This window comes from Cebus imitator, unplaced genomic scaffold, assembly GCF_001604975.1.
Source record: "Cebus imitator isolate Cc_AM_T3 unplaced genomic scaffold, Cebus_imitator-1.0 Scaffold143, whole genome shotgun sequence".
Taxonomy (NCBI): domain Eukaryota; kingdom Metazoa; phylum Chordata; class Mammalia; order Primates; family Cebidae; genus Cebus; species Cebus imitator.
In genome coordinates this window covers 4,171,528-4,188,010 of record NW_016107458.1, presented here as the reverse complement: position 1 = coordinate 4,188,010, position 16,483 = coordinate 4,171,528, and the positions used below count along the sequence as shown (strand labels likewise).

Here is a 16,483-nt window from a genome sequence, read left to right as displayed (position 1 = left end):
CTAGCGCCGCGCGAGGTCAGGGAGGACCGTCCGCAAGGGCGACCACCCGCTCCTCCGTTGCGTCCCCAAAGCCGAGAGCACTGGCGTGGATCTCAGTCCCGGCGAGCGAGCGAGAGGCGCCTCGAGGTGGCGCAGGGCCAGCCCACAGCGCGCTCGCCCTTCCAGCGGTTCGTGATTCTTTACTGAAAGTAGTGTAACACAGCTGCTTGAAAACTGTTCTCTGAAAAATACTGTTATTTTTGACATCATTGAGGGACGAATTTTAGCAGAACTCCTTACCTCTTTTTGCTTGGTACTTTAATATTAAAGATGAGAATTATAATAAAGTTTATTTTTTATAGCTATTGTGTGCTGGATGAAACTAGGCCAGATAAGCGCCAGGGTCGTAAAGTATTTGACCTTGTTTGTGTCAAGAGGCTTACAAACTAGTTTTCCCACATGACACAAATAAATATAAAATACCAAACCTTCTATTAGAAAGCGTGAATTAGCGTAAGAGACCATCAGTTATACGATACATATGAGGAGTTGTGCATAGTTCGGAAGAGAAGAGCTCTTAGTTGACTGGTGTTTGGTATTTCTGTTGCGGCAGTGAAATAGCACAGACCTTTTAATACATAGGTTGACATATTTATCACAGAAACAGATGGGCAATTTTTTCTGAAATATACATTTTAGATCAACATTTGACTTAATTAAAAATGATTATATTTATTGCTGCTCTTTTTTTTCTTTCAGACTTATCAAAGATTTGACTTTGTTGCAAGAACAGATCAATATTTAACTTTTCTCCAGTGAACCAGTGTGCGGATTGTCACCTATGTCAGTCCATCAAATAAGAAAACATGCAGTTCTCCCACCTATCATTTGCAGAAGTGACAAGGAATTTTTGGAAAGTATGCAAAGATACATAATCACAGAAACTGAAAGACTGGGCTGTAATGAGGAAGGACCTGCTGATGAATATTACATCATATACCGAAATGTTTTTGACAAGGTATCATAATGCTCTTAAGACAATTAAGTTTTCATGAAGAGAGCAATGATCAGTCTTGACAACCAACATTCCTGCCGTAGTGTCACCACTGTTTGAGTGATCACATTCCATTTGCCGATTTTGAGAAGTTCATCTAATTTCTCAGAAAGGCATGAATGGGAAAAATACAATTCTAGATTTGTGTTTCCTGACTGTGAATGAGTGTTTCATTATTTTAGCTTGAGACCAGATTGTAAGTTTTCTTTATATATTTTTTAAAGACAGAGTTTCACTCTACCACCCAGGCTGGAGTATAGTGGCACACTCATAGCTCATTGCAACCTCAAACGCCTGGGCTCAAGTGATCCTCCTGCCTCAGCCTCCTGTATTAGGACTACAGGCTTGTGTCACCACTCCTGACGAATTTTGTTAACTTTCAGTAGAGAGAAGATCTCTATGTTGCTCAGGCTGGTCTTGCACTCCTGGCCTCAAGTGATCCTTCTATCTTGGCCTCCCAAAGTGCTGGGATTACAGGCACGAACTACCGGCGCCTAGCCCAGACTCTCAGTTTTTGATCAACTACCTGACTGTATGCACCCTCTGATAATAATTTTGACCTTTTCATCTCAGAGTATCTGATTTATTAGGATTTGGGCTGCAAGTAGGAACATGGTACTTCCTTGTTATTTTGAGCTTGTGGTATCATTAAATTATTGGTTAAGATTTGATCTAACATTAAATTGAGGTTCCTTGTAGATTGGAGCTCTATCTAGAACTATCTAGTTATGGTTTATAAGGAATTAGACTGGACTTAATGTTGGAAATATGGAGATCAGCTTACAAAATGCTGTGACTTTGTGGAACATATTTGATTTTGCTTTTTAAGGTTTTAGAAATACCTATTATCCTTCTAAACAATTGCAGTTTTTCCACCTCTCCTAATTTATTTATGCAACTCTTTTTTCCCACCCCATCCCTAGAAGATACCCTGACATTTAAATAAGTGAAATCAGCATCTTTCCTTTTTGTCAGAGGAAGTACTTACCTTAAGACTTCAGTAAACTGTTAGTCTCTGAGAAAAACAGCCACAGGCAAAATAGAAACTCAGTCTTTTGTTTGATTTTTAAACATTACACACTATGACCCTTATTTCTCCTCTAAATAAAAACCTAATGCCTCACGCTAAGGGAAAGTGAGCATAAGGTAATGATATATACCTACCAGTAGAATAAGGAAAGTTAATACATATCCATAGGAGTATAAAATAGAGAAGCAGAGTCTTTCCTTCCTTTTACATCATACAGAAAATCTGTCTTTTAGAATTGGTACTTTGACAGATTAGCTTCATTTTATATGCTGTTATGATCAATGATACTGCTTTTGTTTTAGTTATTAAGGAATGTATTGAATGAATGAATGTTTAAATAAAGGTAATGCATTGAATAGGTTTTATAACTATCAAGAGTCATGCTGTGACTCTACCTGTGTGAAATTAGCAAAGGAAAGTCATAACTGTAACATGTTTATCTTTGCATGCTCAAGTGCTAACACTTGTCAGTATTTTTCTTACATGAAGAGCTGTCTGCTTTACATTAATGTAGTTATAGTGAAGTCATTTTGGAGGTATTGTTGGTAAATTTAATTCCTAGAGAAAACATACAATGTTAAATAGAAAATAATATTGACATCTATAATCCATGTTTCTTTTCTCCTGGTGAGAAGAAAAAATTTCCATTTGTGCTATTTGCACATTGCATAATTGTAAATTTTACATTGTAAAGAATTCTGTTTTTCAGGACTGAAAGGGGATCTAGAAATAGAAATCATTTGATACTTTGAGAAGCTTTTCTCCTAGCTTCTTAATAACAGATAATTTACCTCTTTCCTTTCCACATTATTTTAGCACATTGTTAATGAACTGTTAATGACTATCTTCTTTAATCTTCTTGATCTTAGAAGGAACTAGTTGGGCAGAAGATAAAAGTGTCAGCTTGCATCTCTGGGTACTTGGAATCAGGGAACAAATGCCAAATTGTGTTTAAAATCAAAGAGAGAGAGTTTAACCTGGAGAATCATACCTGAATCAAAGTAAGGAGGTCTTGAGATTCATAACAAGAGTTGGGGGTGGATTGTAGGATGAGCCAAAAACCTAGTAAGCAAAGAAGACCAAAGCTCCGAAGAATGAGCTTCTTTAGAAATGGATGACTTATTGGGCTGACTGCAGTAGCTCATGCCCGTAATCTCAGAACTTTGGGAGGCTTGGTAGGAGAATTGCTTGAGGCCAAGAGTTTGAGACCAGCCTGGGCAACATAGCAAGACTCTGTCTGTACCAAAAAAGAAAAAGGGGGCAGAGATATGGAGGTAGCTGGACTCTGTAAAGCAGCTGATGTTTTGTGTTCCTATAGCATATTGCACAGGTAGTTCAGATCCATATGCAGGAGCTGAGGTGGAATGAAAACCATTCCTCTTCTCCCTGAGACCCCTGTACCTGGTATGTATAGCTATGGTCATTTTCTTGGATTTTATAGCAACCTTAATGCAGTGGTCTCAAACTTAAATGCCTGTAGAAGCCAGCAAGGTAATATAAAAGAGTTAAGTGGGCTGGCTATTAGAGAATAAGGAATGGTGGGGATTGTGGTAAAATGAAAAACCAACTTAATTGAAAGCTCCAGCTATTATTGCCATTAAGCAATAGGGGTTCCATGTTGGAAGATTTTTCAGAGAGTTTTCAAGAGAAGCTGAAAATGTGGTTTTGGGATGAAGTTTCCTAAATTTTAAAATATTTTGTTGGTTAAGCAAAATTGCCAGCTCTATTCAACCTGTGGTGTGTCAGTTTGCATCTTCTACTTTAGCGTGTTTTCTGTGCATTCTTAAAGGTTCCCATGAGTGCTCTTCTAAAATCTGTTTCTTCTAGCAAACAGACTTTGGAGCTGATCGTGATACCACTGCATATTTATTATCTACTCATTAATGTATCTGAGTTGTCTTAGATTGTTGGAGTGTACCCTGTTGCTCCTGGCCACAGATTGGAAAAGCCACAGATTGATAACCTCTATTTTGTCAAAGTTTCTTGATTTGGGTGGATAGGTAGTATGGTCATGTCATAAAGACCACCAGGATCACCAACTCAAATATCCTCTCCTGGCACTTGCCAGGAGATCAATAATCTTTTTATGTCATTTGTTGATCAACCAGATGCCTTCCTAGATACTTTTTCTAGATATTGCCTAGGTAAAGAAAGCCAGTGGAGGATACCAGAGGCTAGAAATGTAGCAGGAATAGAAAGCATAATTGCAGCTTTCAGAGAAAATTAGGGATTGATCTTGTCTATTCTCCATATTCATCAATCCATTCTGAAATCTTTATGTGCATAATTTGGAAACCACACATTATTTATAACTTTTCTGTTTTTATTTTTTGACTTATTTAAAAATATTTCCTTATTTTTACATGGGTAATGCATATATAAGATTAACAAAAAATAAATGACTAAATAAACCAGTAAAGGAGATTGTATAATGGAAAGTCTGGCCCTTCTCATCTCAGATTCTATTTCTCCTGTCCTTCTCTACAGGCACCCACTGTATCTGTTTTCTTCTGTTATCTTTCCAGAGATGTTTTTTTGTGCTGAAACACCATTTGACGCCATGAATGTAGAGTGATGAGGGATTTTTTTATGGTTGCACATGAAATCCTGGGAATAGAAATGCAATTAGATATTGAGAATATTGATGAGTCAATAGGAGCTGATTCATTTGAAAAATAAGGAGGTGAAGAGAATCCAGGATTTTAAGGTTTAAATGAAGTTAGAGACTAGATTTGGAGGGAGTAAGAGAAGACACAGAATTATATTTAAAAGATTCAGAACTGGGAAAATTAGAACTGATATTATTTTTAACTGAAATCTTATGTATGTGTTCATACGAAGTAGAACAAAAATCTGGTCTTTTTTTTCCCTCTAATATTTAAACTCTGCATTATCTGTTGTAATCATCCACAAAGTGCACATATTTAGTAAATTTTGCCTTTAGTGTCCAATTATGTTTGAGCTTGCTGTAAAGTTTTTAGATTTCTAATTGCTAATCATGTTTCATTAAAAAAATAATAATCTGTAATGGCTGGGCATGGTGGCTCATGCCTGTACTCCCAGCACTTTGGGAGGCCAAGGCGGGTGGATCACAAGGTCAGGACTTCGAGATCAGCCTGACCAATATGGTGAAACCCCATCTCTTAAAAAAAAAAAAAAATCTGTAATGTTATTTGTAAGACTTTCAATCTATGGTCTTCTAGAAAAAAAATCAATACCATAGGCAAAAAAATAATATTTCAGGTAATTGAGCATGCCACTGCATACAAATCCATTCTTACTTCAATCAAAAAAGAATATGATGCCTTTATTGAGACAATAAAGAAAAACCAAAGAACTGCATTCTGTCTTCATGGAAAACTTAAAAGTTTGGCAGCAGAGCCTACAGCTTTGGTATATCACAGGAAAAGAACAATCCAACTTGAAGCAAAGTAAGTATTTTAGTAACTAGTCCAAAAGATTATAGTTGTAGCTTGGTTATAGCAACTAGCCAGTGTAATTCTAGCCAGTGGTTCTTAGTCTTACTGAATTTCCATTTTATTTAAATGCTATATTTTTATGTTACCTCCTCTTAGTAACTTGAAATTACTGTATTGTTTACTTATTTCAATTAAAAAACATTACTTTTGCTTGAGAACTTTTATGGTACCTCTTAGTATAATTTTTTTTTTTTTTGAGACAAGGTTTCACTCTTGTTGCCCAGGGTGGAGTGCAATGGCGAAATCTTGGCTCACTGCAACTTCTGCCTTCTGGTCTCAAGCAATTGTCCTGCCTCAGCCTCCTGAATAGCTGGGACTACAGGTGCATGCCATCATGACCGGCTAATTTTTTTTTAATATTAAAAATAGAGATGGGGTCTCACTTATGTTGCCCAGGCTGGTCTCAAACTGCTGAGTCCAAGCAATCCTCCTGCCTCGGCCTCCCAAAGTACTAGGATTACAGGTGTGAACCACTCTGCCCAGCCAAAAGGCAAGAGTGGGCAATTGTAGTCTTTTTTTTTTTTTTTGAGACAGAGTCTCACCCTGTCACCGAGGCTGGAGTGCAATGGCACGATCTCTGCTCACTACAACTTTCACCTCCTGGGTTCAAGCAATTCTCCTGCCTCAGCCTCCTGAGTAGCTGGGATTGCAGGTGCACACCGTCACGCCTGGCTAATTTTTTGTATTTTTAGTAGAGACCGGGTTTCACCATGTTGGCCAGGTTGGTCTCAGACTCCTGACCTTGTGATCCGCCTGCCTCGGCCTCCCAAAGTTCTGGGATTACAGGAATGAGCCACTGTGCCCGACCTATAGTCTTAGTCCTTTTGTCTGTTTGAAGCAGAGTCTTGCTCTGTTGCCCTGGCTGGAGTTCAGTAACCTGATCTTGGCCCATTGCAACCTCTGCCTCCCAGGCACAAGTGATCCTCCCGTCTCAGCCTCCCAAGTAGCTGAGACTACAGGCACAAGCTACCATGCCTGGTTAATTTTTGTATTTTTTGTAGAGATGGAATTTTGCTATGTCAGGCTAATTTTTGTATTTTCTGTAGAGATAGGGTCTTGCCATGTTGCCCAGGCTGGTCTCCAACTTGTGAGGTCAAGTGATCTGCATGCCTCAGCCTCCCAAAGTGCTGGGATTGCAGGCATGAGCCACCACGCCTGGCCCTCTTAGTATACTTGAAGGCACACTGTTGTATCATAAAATGAGGATCTTCGTGGGATGACTCACACCTGTAATCCCAGTACTTTGAGATGCCAAGGGAGGATTTCTTGAGCCCATAAATTTGAGATAAGCTGGGCAACATAGTGAGGCCCTGTCCTTACAAAAAAGGTAAAAACAAATTAGCTGATTATGGTCCAAGTTGCTTGGGAGGCTGAGGTGGGAGGATTGCTTGAGCCGGAGAGATGGGGACTGTAGTGAGCCATGATTGAACCAATGCACTGCAGCCTGGGTGACAGAGTGAGACCCCGTCTCAAGAAAAAAAAAAGGGAATAAAATAAAATAAATAAGGGATACAGGTAATTGCCCTAAGTAATTTCCTCCATGGAAGATTTAATAGTACAATTTCATGAGTACTATCTGAATTAGAGCACTTAATCCTGTTATTCACAAAGGTAAGTAACCGACTGGGAGAGGATAAGATGCTCAATCTTGTTGAGTAGTCTTTTATTTTCAGTGTTACATTTGGGAAATGATGAGTAAAGTATTTTTATAGATAATTTTAAGTCAACACTTGGAAAACTATGCAAAGTTTGACCTCCATTTCTGTTAATATGGCTGACTAGATGTTGAGATAGACCCTCCTATCGGGGAAAAATACTACATAATATATTTTTTAAAAAATCTTTCTAAAAGCATCAGAAAGTCAAAATCAGGACAAAATCTAACAGAAGACAAAAGATAAGCAGAGCACTAAAACTGCTCTGGCCCTGAGAACATTTTTTAAAAAACGAATGACCATAATTTTCAGTTTTTACTATGGCATACAGAATAAAAAGCAAAGCCCAGGATCACTCCACATGATATAGTCTATTGGGAAACACTCACCATGTGAAGCTAGGAAGGTAAAAGGCTATATATGCCATCATAGGGTGAACCAGGGGTAAACTGCTCCACCCCTGGGACTGCAAGGAAAATTGCCATTTACTGAGCTGATTGCTGATGAGTACACAGTTTATTTTGGGGGCAATGAAACGTTCTGGAATTAGTGGTTGTAGTTGCACAACTATACTAAAAAATTCCTTGAATTAATACACTTTACAAGAATGATTCTCAAGGTATGTTAATTGTATCTCAATAAAGCTATTATAAAAAGATACAGAGGACACAGTGAGAAGATCATATTATTATGTCTAATCACAGCTCTACAATGAAGAGACTATGGGACACAGATAATATTTGAAGAAATAATGGCTGTGAGTTTTCTGGAACTGGTGAACAACACCAATTCACAGATTCAACAAACCCAAAGAATCCCAAGCATGATAAATGCTAGGAAATACTCAACAAGGTTCATTTTAGTGAAGTTGTCAAAAATAGAGATCATAAAGTAGCAACAAATAGAGATCATAAAGAGCAACAATTAGATACCTTCTTATCCATGGGGTAACGTGTATTACAACTTCTTTCCTTTTTATGGCTGAATAATACTCCATTGTATGTATATACTATATTTCGTTTATCCATTCATCTGTTTTTGGACACTTGGGATTGTTTCCATTTTTGGCTATGTGAATAATGCCACTCTGAAAATTCATGTACAAGTATCTGCTTTCAGTTTCTTTTGAAAGTCTGCTTATTTTTATCATATCTTCCATTTATAAGCACAAATTTATTTAGAATAAAGCCAGTGAATATTTTATTTCCACAGTCCTTTCATAAATCCTGCAAGCTCTTTACTCTGAGCCATCAATAGTTGCCAAGAACGCTATATAATAGTCCGAAGTAGCCAGCAGTTATCTACTGACAAGCTTGTTTTTAATTTGCCAAAAACCCTGTGACATTTATATATTGACAAAAATTCTCTTCCCGATCAAATTTTACTCAGGCTCCCCTGAACCCTTTTCAACTAGGCCTGACTTTCAGACTTACACATTTTCATCTCTGCACCATTCAGTTTTAGCAAGAATCCTGTGAAGTAAGTTTAGTCAGAACACACCATCCTTGATACGTGATTCCCCCAACCACCCTCCAGGTGATGTCTAGTTACTGTGGCCTGCCTTCAGCAAGAATCCTGGTAGGTCAATTTATCCAGAATCTCCTCTATTCTGATGTTTCCTTTTAGTAACTTGTCATGCTCCGACCCCACCCTGCTCTTTAGCTATAAATTCATACTCGCCCATGTCGCATTCAGGCTGAGTCCAATCATTCTCCATTGTTGTAGTTCCTATACCTATCACCATGGCCCCTCCTGTAAAAAGTCTTCCTTACCATACTTTAACACATGTCATCAATAATTTTTCTGTAAGTGTGTATTTTAATATGTTATTTCTCCCTTGGGCCAACATTACTAGGAAGAAAACTTCAAATAATGCTTAAGAGAAGTTTATACTACCTTTTGGTCTTTAAAATTTCCATTTCTGGATAAACTTTGTTTTATCTCAGTATAATGCTGTCTTTCCTTTAGCTCTAAGATCAGAGTCACTGTAGTGGACTGAATAACGATTCTCAAAGACATCAGGTTCTAATCCCTGGAACCCCTAAATGTTAACCTTATTTGGAAAAAGGGTCTTTGTAGATGTGATTAAAGATTTTGAGGCTGGGCATGGTGTCTCATGCCTGTAATTCCAGCACTTTGGGAGGCCAAGGTGGGTGGATCACCTGGTCGTAAGTTCAAGACCAGCCTGGCCAACATGGTGAAGCCCCATCTTTTAAATAATTAATTAATTAATTTTTAAAAAGATTTTGAGATAGGGAGGTTATAAAAGTAAGCCCTAAATACAATCATAAATGTCCTAATAAGAGGGAAGCAGGAGCTTTGCTACTTGAAGAGGAGAAGGCAGTATGACCATAAAGGCACAGACTGAAGTGATGAAGTCAGAATGCTTGCAGCCCCAAGGCTGGAAAAGTCAAGGAACAGATTCTGAAGGAGGCGTGGCTCTGCCAACACTTTGATTTTGGTCCAGTGATACTGGTTTTGAATTTCTACCTTCCAGAATTGTAAGAGAATACAATTCTGTTGTTTGAAGTCACCAAGGTAGTGGTGATTTGTTACAATTGCCACAGCAAAGTAATATAATTACTTATGAAAATAATTTTTAAATTAGAAAAGTAATTTTCTACTAAAGAGAATAGATAGATAGCATTTTGTGGTCATATTATGATTAGCGTGAATTTCCAATACGGTTCAGAATCATAGTATGAGATTTTATCGATGCTCAGAAAGAAAATTGTTCCTCATTTGTGAGGCTAGGTAACTTTTCCAGGGCATTGCACTTAGTCTATAATGCTTCAAAATAATGTAACGATTTAACCTGTTTTACTTTAGATTTTGTGGTTCAAGAATCAAGTTAGTTGAAAGACATAATGAAGGCTTTCTGTTTTCTAGAATGAGGATTATTGAAAATAATTCCTCAAAGATTCAATCTCAAATACATAAAATCAAGCAGCATAGGGCAGAGTATGACATGAAAGAAGCAAAATATTGTCCTTTCTCCAAAGATCCTTCAAAGCCTATTCCAGGTATTGTATTTTCTTTACAATATTTGAGAGAAATCCTATTTCCAAATTTTACCTAAGCCATACGTTAGTATAAATATGCATCTGATGTGTGTGCATCTTGAAAGTGTGTTATACACATAATTTTAGTCAGGACTCTAGGTGGATTCAAGGGAATGGAAAAACAAACTCTTAAAGACTGAGTTTAAGTCTGCTGGGTTATATAAAGTGTAATGCAGTGGCTCCTGAAATGTGGTTCCCATATCAAAGTCAGCATCACCTAAAGATGTCTTAGAAATGCAAATTCATGGGTCCCATCAGATCAGAGACTTAACTGTGTCAGAAACTCGATGGGTGAAGTTCAGCAGTGTCTTAACTAGTCCTCAAGGTTTTTCTTTTCTTTTCTTTTCTTTTCTTTTTTTTGAGACCCAATCTCTCTCGGTCACCCAAACTAGAGTGTGGAGTGTGGAGTGTGGTGGCGCAATCTTTGCTCACAGCAACCTCCATCTCCAGGGTTCGAATGACTCTCATGCCTTGGCCTCCCAAGTAGCTGGGATTACAAGCACGGGCCACCACACCCAGCTAATTTTTGTGTTTTTAGGGGTTTCGCCATGTTGGCCAGACTTGTCTCAATTTCTTGGGCTCTAGCGATCCACCCACCTCAACCTCCCAAAGTGCTGGGATTACAGGCGTGAACTACTGTGCCTGGCCGCTTCAGGTTTTTTGGATGCTCTTTAAAGTTTGAGAACCCTTGGTATACTATAAGGAAAACTGTAGTGTATTAAGTTCTGGTGGATATTGTTGATTCATGTTGATGTCAGCATTCTCTGCTTCCACATCTTCAGTATAATACTGTTACCACATTTTAAGAAGTTGTAGTATGTCCTGGAATTCATCTAGGATAGTGAGAGATTTTTACAATGAGTGGATAGAGGAATTACAAATATTCATCTGGGAAAAAGAAAGACTTTGAGAATAGGTAATAGTATTCCAAACTCTTAAAGATTTTGGCTAGTGTTTATTCTGAGGCAGGATTAATAGGTAGAAATTTTGGGAAACCAGATTTGGTCTCAGTGGAAGAAGCTGTGTTCTGAAGTAATGAGCTTTGCTGTGCTAGAGGATTTCAACTGTGGTTGAATAATCATCTGTGTTTCATAAAAGTAGGGACTAGATTCACTTTCTTTCTCTCTCTTTTTTTTTTTTTTTTTTTTTTGAGACGGAGTCTCGCTCTCTTACCCAGGCTGGAGTGCAACGGCATGATCTCAGCTCACTGCAACCTCTGCCTCCTGGGTTCAAGCAATTCTTCTGCCTCAGCCTCTCAAGTAGCTGAGATTACAGGTGCCCACCACCATACCTGGCTAATTTTTGTATTTTTAGTAGAGGCGGGGTTTCACCATATTGGCCAGGCTGGTCTCAAACTCCTGATCTTGGGATCCTCCCTCCTTGGTCTTCCAAAGTGCTGGGATTACAGGCATGAGCCACTGCGCCTGGCCTAGATTCACTTTCAAATATAAAATAGTGACTAGCAAATGACAAATAAGATACATATTAATAAGTACAGTATAACTGACAAATTGACTCAGTGTTGAGAAGATTGAGGGTAAGGGACTGGTTAAAATCAAGTAGCATCAATCCAGGAAAGTTTTTGGAGGAGGAGTATTTTGTGGTATGTCCTAAAGTCAACAATTGGCCCAAATGAGAAAGGAAGATGTTTAGGGCTTGGCACAGTGGCTCACACCTGTAATCCTAGCACTTTGGGATGCTGAGTTGAGAGGATCTCTTGAGCCCAGGAGTTTGAGATCAACCTGGACAGACACTGTAAGAGCCTCTCTCTCTATGTTTTTTTTTTTTTTAAAGGCATTTGAAGAGAGGGAGAAAGTTATGAATAATAAGTAGAGGGGACAGTGAGAGAGGACTGAAGCTTTAGATTGCATTTACATTTTGTGTTGGAAGTAATAAACGGATTACTCTGAGGTTAGCTGTAATAGAGTAATGGGAGATTTGTTTAGAGAGAAATCTGTTGACAAATCCTGAATTGTTAGGCAGAAGGTCTTGGTGTTATTGAGTTATAGTGATATTTAGGGGTCTTCAGGCTGTATTAATGAATCACTAAAAAAATTGTTTTGAGATGCTAAGGTTTGTGTGTTTTCAGACAGTCTTCACTGAATCTTCATTGACAATCTTTAAAACAGCTAATCTGAGGCCAGGTGTGGTGGCTCATGTCTGTAATCCCAACACTTTGGGAGGCCAAGGTGGGTGAATCACCTGAGGTCAGGAGTTTGAGACCAGCCTGGCCAACATAGTGAAACTCAGTCTCTATTAAAAATACAAAAATTAGCCAGACATGGTGGCAGGTGCCTGTAGTCCCAGCTACTAGGGAGGCTGAGGCAGGAGAATCACTTGAACCTGGGAGGTGGAGGTTGAAGTGAGCTGAGATTGCACAACTGCACTCCAGCCTGGGAGACAGAGCAAGACGCCAACTCAAAAAAAATAAAAAGTAAAAAAATAAATAAATAAACTTTTAGCCTGGCCTGGCACAATGGCTCACACCTATAATCCCAGCACTTTGGTAGGCTGAAGTGGGCAGATTGCTTGAGCCCAGGAGTTTAAGACTAGCCTGAGCAACATAGCAAGACCCTGTCCCTATACAGTCAATCAATCAGTCAACCAACCAACCAACCAACCTGCTAGCCATTTACAAGTTTATGCTAATTTTACGTATGTTCATTAAGCTACAAGCACATACTATGGTTTCTTAACACAGTGAACTATCTTGCTAAGACTTGCTCTTTGAACACAGGAGTCCCACACGGCTTAGACTGCTTGATTTCTTCCCTTTTCCCACAGGCATGACTGTCCAGGAATCCGTCAATCTAGATGCTCTCACTGAATACATGAAACATCTTGAAGACAAATATGCAGAAATTAAACAAACTATGTTGATAAAATATGTACCAGCTCAGAGGAAGGCTGATTTAGATGAAGAAATGATTGTGTTAGTAAAACGGCGAGATGTAGCTGAAAATCTGAACAAAAAATTACAGTTTAGGTATGGAAGTTGATTGTATGTTTTTAAAGTTTGGAGCTTTTATTTGTGTTTATTCTAATATTCCACCATTTGATTTTAGGTTCAGTATGTTATTGTTTTTTTTTTTTTTTTTTATCTTTATAGTCATCAAAGACTGCAGATAATTTCACAGGCACTTACTTCATGGATAAAATCTGACATGAGCACCCCATTTCAAGATTTTGTGGAGCAAATTCAGAAAACTAAATGTTTACAAGGTAGATTATCTATAGTTTTAAGTTAGTATGGATAATGGAAGACATTTTTTTTCCCCTAGAAAGTTAGAATGGGGTTTTCTTAGGCTGAATTTAAAGAAAGCAAAAACATGCTTCAGCTAGTTCTCTGTTACCCTATGGGTTTCTTCCTTCAACAGCTAACAGGTAGTTAGTAAGAATAGACTTGGTGAGCCAAAGACAGAATGCCTGAAAATGTACCTCAAGATAAAGAGGGAAGGGACAGGGAGGCCACTAAGTTTTGGAAGAGGTTGATGCTGTTAGGAACCATAGCAACAAGTTGTTGGTATTAAACACATGTATGTTTGTTATTTTCTATTGATAAGTAACCTTAAATATCTTTCAGTGGTACTTCCAATATTTACAGGTGACCAAGGCGTTGTTGAAGAACTACTGAAAGATGATCCACACAGGGCAAAAGAAGCTGAAATGACGCTTCACTACATTGAAAGGCAAATATTTTTAAAGCTTTAATTTTCCGTGTTAAAGTGACCATATTTACTGTTTATTTTGTATTTTGGCTCATCAAAATAAGTCATAGTCTCTAGCTTTCTTATCTTTATGAATTAGAAAACAAACTAGAATTATATTTTTTCATAGATTCTTTGTGAAAAAAATATCAGATTGGGAATCTAGGAGATTTTTCAGAGGAGATAAGAGGATTATAATGTTGATATGTTCTATTTATACAGGTTAAGCATTCCTAATCCAAAAATTTGAGATCTGAAATGCTCCAAAATCTGAAAAATTTTGAGCACTGACACGAGATACTGATGCCTCTGTTTTCTGATGAATCAGTATACACAAACTTTGTTTCATGCACAAACTTATTAGAAATATTGTATAAAATTACCTTCAGGCTATGTGTATATGGTGTATATGAACCATAAATTTTGTGTTTAGATTTGGGTCCCATCCCCAAGATACCTCATTATGTATATGTGTATATTCTAAAACATGAAAAAATCTGAAATCCAAAACACTTATGGTCCCAAATAAGGGAAACTCAACCTGTATTTTTCTTACATTTCCTGGCTGTCAACCTGATGTTACAAAGTGTTTTTGAGAATGTCTTCCTTGCTGAAACCGTATTTGGAGAGGAAAAAAAAAATGTATTCCTGATTCAGATGATTCTAGCCAATTCAGTCCTTTTTTTCTCATTATTTCTATCCCATGACTTATTAAGAAGGCGTATTTCTCCCTAACAGTTAAGTTATTATGTATGGTATATAATAGAAGATTAAAGAGATCTGAGACTATATTCTTTTTTATACTTTGTTTTACTTTTTATCAAATATTTCAAGTATACATAAAAATACAGAGAGTAACACTAACAAAATGAACACCCATGTGTCAACTGTTTACCAGCTTTGCAGGAAATTAACGTATTGCCATATTTACTTCAGCTCTTTTTGTAGAAGTTTGTTGGCGTCCCGCTGTGTACCGTCCCTCCTATCTTCAATCCCTTTTCCCTCCTTTTCTCCCCACATAGCTGTTCCCCTGGTGTTTAACATGCCCTTAGATTTTTAAACATTTTTAATATGTAGTAAGACTTATTCTTTAAGAGGTTAATTCATAGGCTATGAGGCTTATCTGTGATGAACATATGTAATATTCCTGGTCTTATATGTTGAACAGTTTTTAGCTGTTATTTCAGTTGTTGGTATGGTAAAAAGAGGGGGGTAAAGATAATTTTGGAGAGGGCAGAAAAGCTTGTGTTATTTCCTTGTACTGTAATGCTTCTCTAAGTCTAACAGTTTGATATGAGAGAAAAACCCTGGTTGAAATAGACAGTTTTATGTATTTTGTTTCATATTGCTTTAGTGGGTTTTCCCCCTGGAGTTCCACATTTGTTTGCAACACTAAGTAACTTCTGTTTGTCATATTTTTATTAATTGTGAGGTAACGACTGATTTGAAGATCTTTTGCCATAGGAAGAGGAGTAGAGGCTTAAGTTATTGTAACTATTATCTTCCCTTCTTGTGTTAATCTTTGATTGGGAGCCTATTGCCTGGCAGAACAACATAGGCTTCTGAATGCCAAGGACACCTCTTGTTCTCCAATTGAGCAGCTTCTATGTTCAATTAATATTTCCTCGAGGCAGTGTTTCTAAGCAGATTGCCCTTCTTTCCCCTGATACCAGTACTTTTTCATGTGGAGATGATATGAAGGGAAAAAATCTGAGTTAATAATAAATTCAAGTTTTATTCTCTATGGCTCACTGTAAGTGCTATAGGAATAAAGTATAGGATCATGTTCAAAGTCAGCTAGCAATTGAGAGTTTTATTCTGAGACTTAAAAAAAAAACCAACAGAATATTAGAGAAATATTTCAAAGAACATCTTATAGAGTGGATTATTCTAATTATAGTTTATTAGAATTCCTTTTTGTTTTTCCATATCGTTATGCCACTATATTTAGTCTGTATTAAACATTTGTAACCTGTCTTTTCTTTTTCTTTGTGTCATTATAATGCATTATAAAATGTGATGGCTATAGATTTAATGAATTAATCTCACTTGGTGAATATGAAAAGGCAGCTAGTTATGCAGCCAACAGTCCTAGAAGAATTCTTCAAAACATTGGTACAGTGAATACATTTAAGGGTAAGCATTTCTCTCTGAACCTTATATATGTATGCACATTTACTACTTTTTCTGTCATAGAATGGAAAAAGCACTAAACTGGGAGACTAAAGATTTAGGCCCCAGCCCAATCTCTACCATTTATTCAGTTTGCTTAACAGTAATACTAAGGGGTTTGATTAAATTTCCTAAATTGTATTATGAACGATTTTAAGTATATAGAAAAGTATGGAGGAACATTAACACCCATGTACTCACTCTTACGATTTAATAAATGTTAGTGTTTTGTCAAATTTGCTCCACATTCCTTTAAAACACAGCTTTCTTGTGGTAAAATTGTCATAATACAACAAATTGTACATATTAAAATATTTGGTAAGATTTTTTTTTTTTTTTTTTTTT

At 37.4% G+C, this 16,483-nt stretch overlaps 1 protein-coding gene across 6 annotated transcripts in view; it reads left to right on the top strand.

The window, feature by feature from the left end:
* The window catches only part of CLHC1 (clathrin heavy chain linker domain containing 1), a 71,104-nt gene that overhangs the window by 7,294 nt on the left and 47,327 nt on the right, over window positions 1–16,483 (top strand). For 2 of the 6 annotated variants that reach the window (XM_017542383.2, XM_037743405.1), the window contains exons 2-8: window positions 739–997; window positions 5,307–5,494; window positions 10,087–10,220; window positions 13,044–13,245; window positions 13,369–13,481; window positions 13,864–13,948; window positions 15,996–16,102. In XM_017542383.2, the coding sequence (XP_017397872.1) occupies window positions 821–997; window positions 5,307–5,494; window positions 10,087–10,220; window positions 13,044–13,245; window positions 13,369–13,481; window positions 13,864–13,948; window positions 15,996–16,102 (1,006 nt within the window). In that variant the 5' untranslated portion in view covers window positions 739–820. Of the gene's footprint in view, window positions 1–738; window positions 998–2,291; window positions 3,468–5,306; window positions 5,495–10,086; window positions 10,221–13,043; window positions 13,246–13,368; window positions 13,482–13,863; window positions 13,949–15,995; window positions 16,103–16,483 lie in introns of those variants that run through there. The other 4 variants (XM_037743406.1, XM_037743407.1, XM_037743408.1 and 1 more) reach the window with 3 other exon arrangements.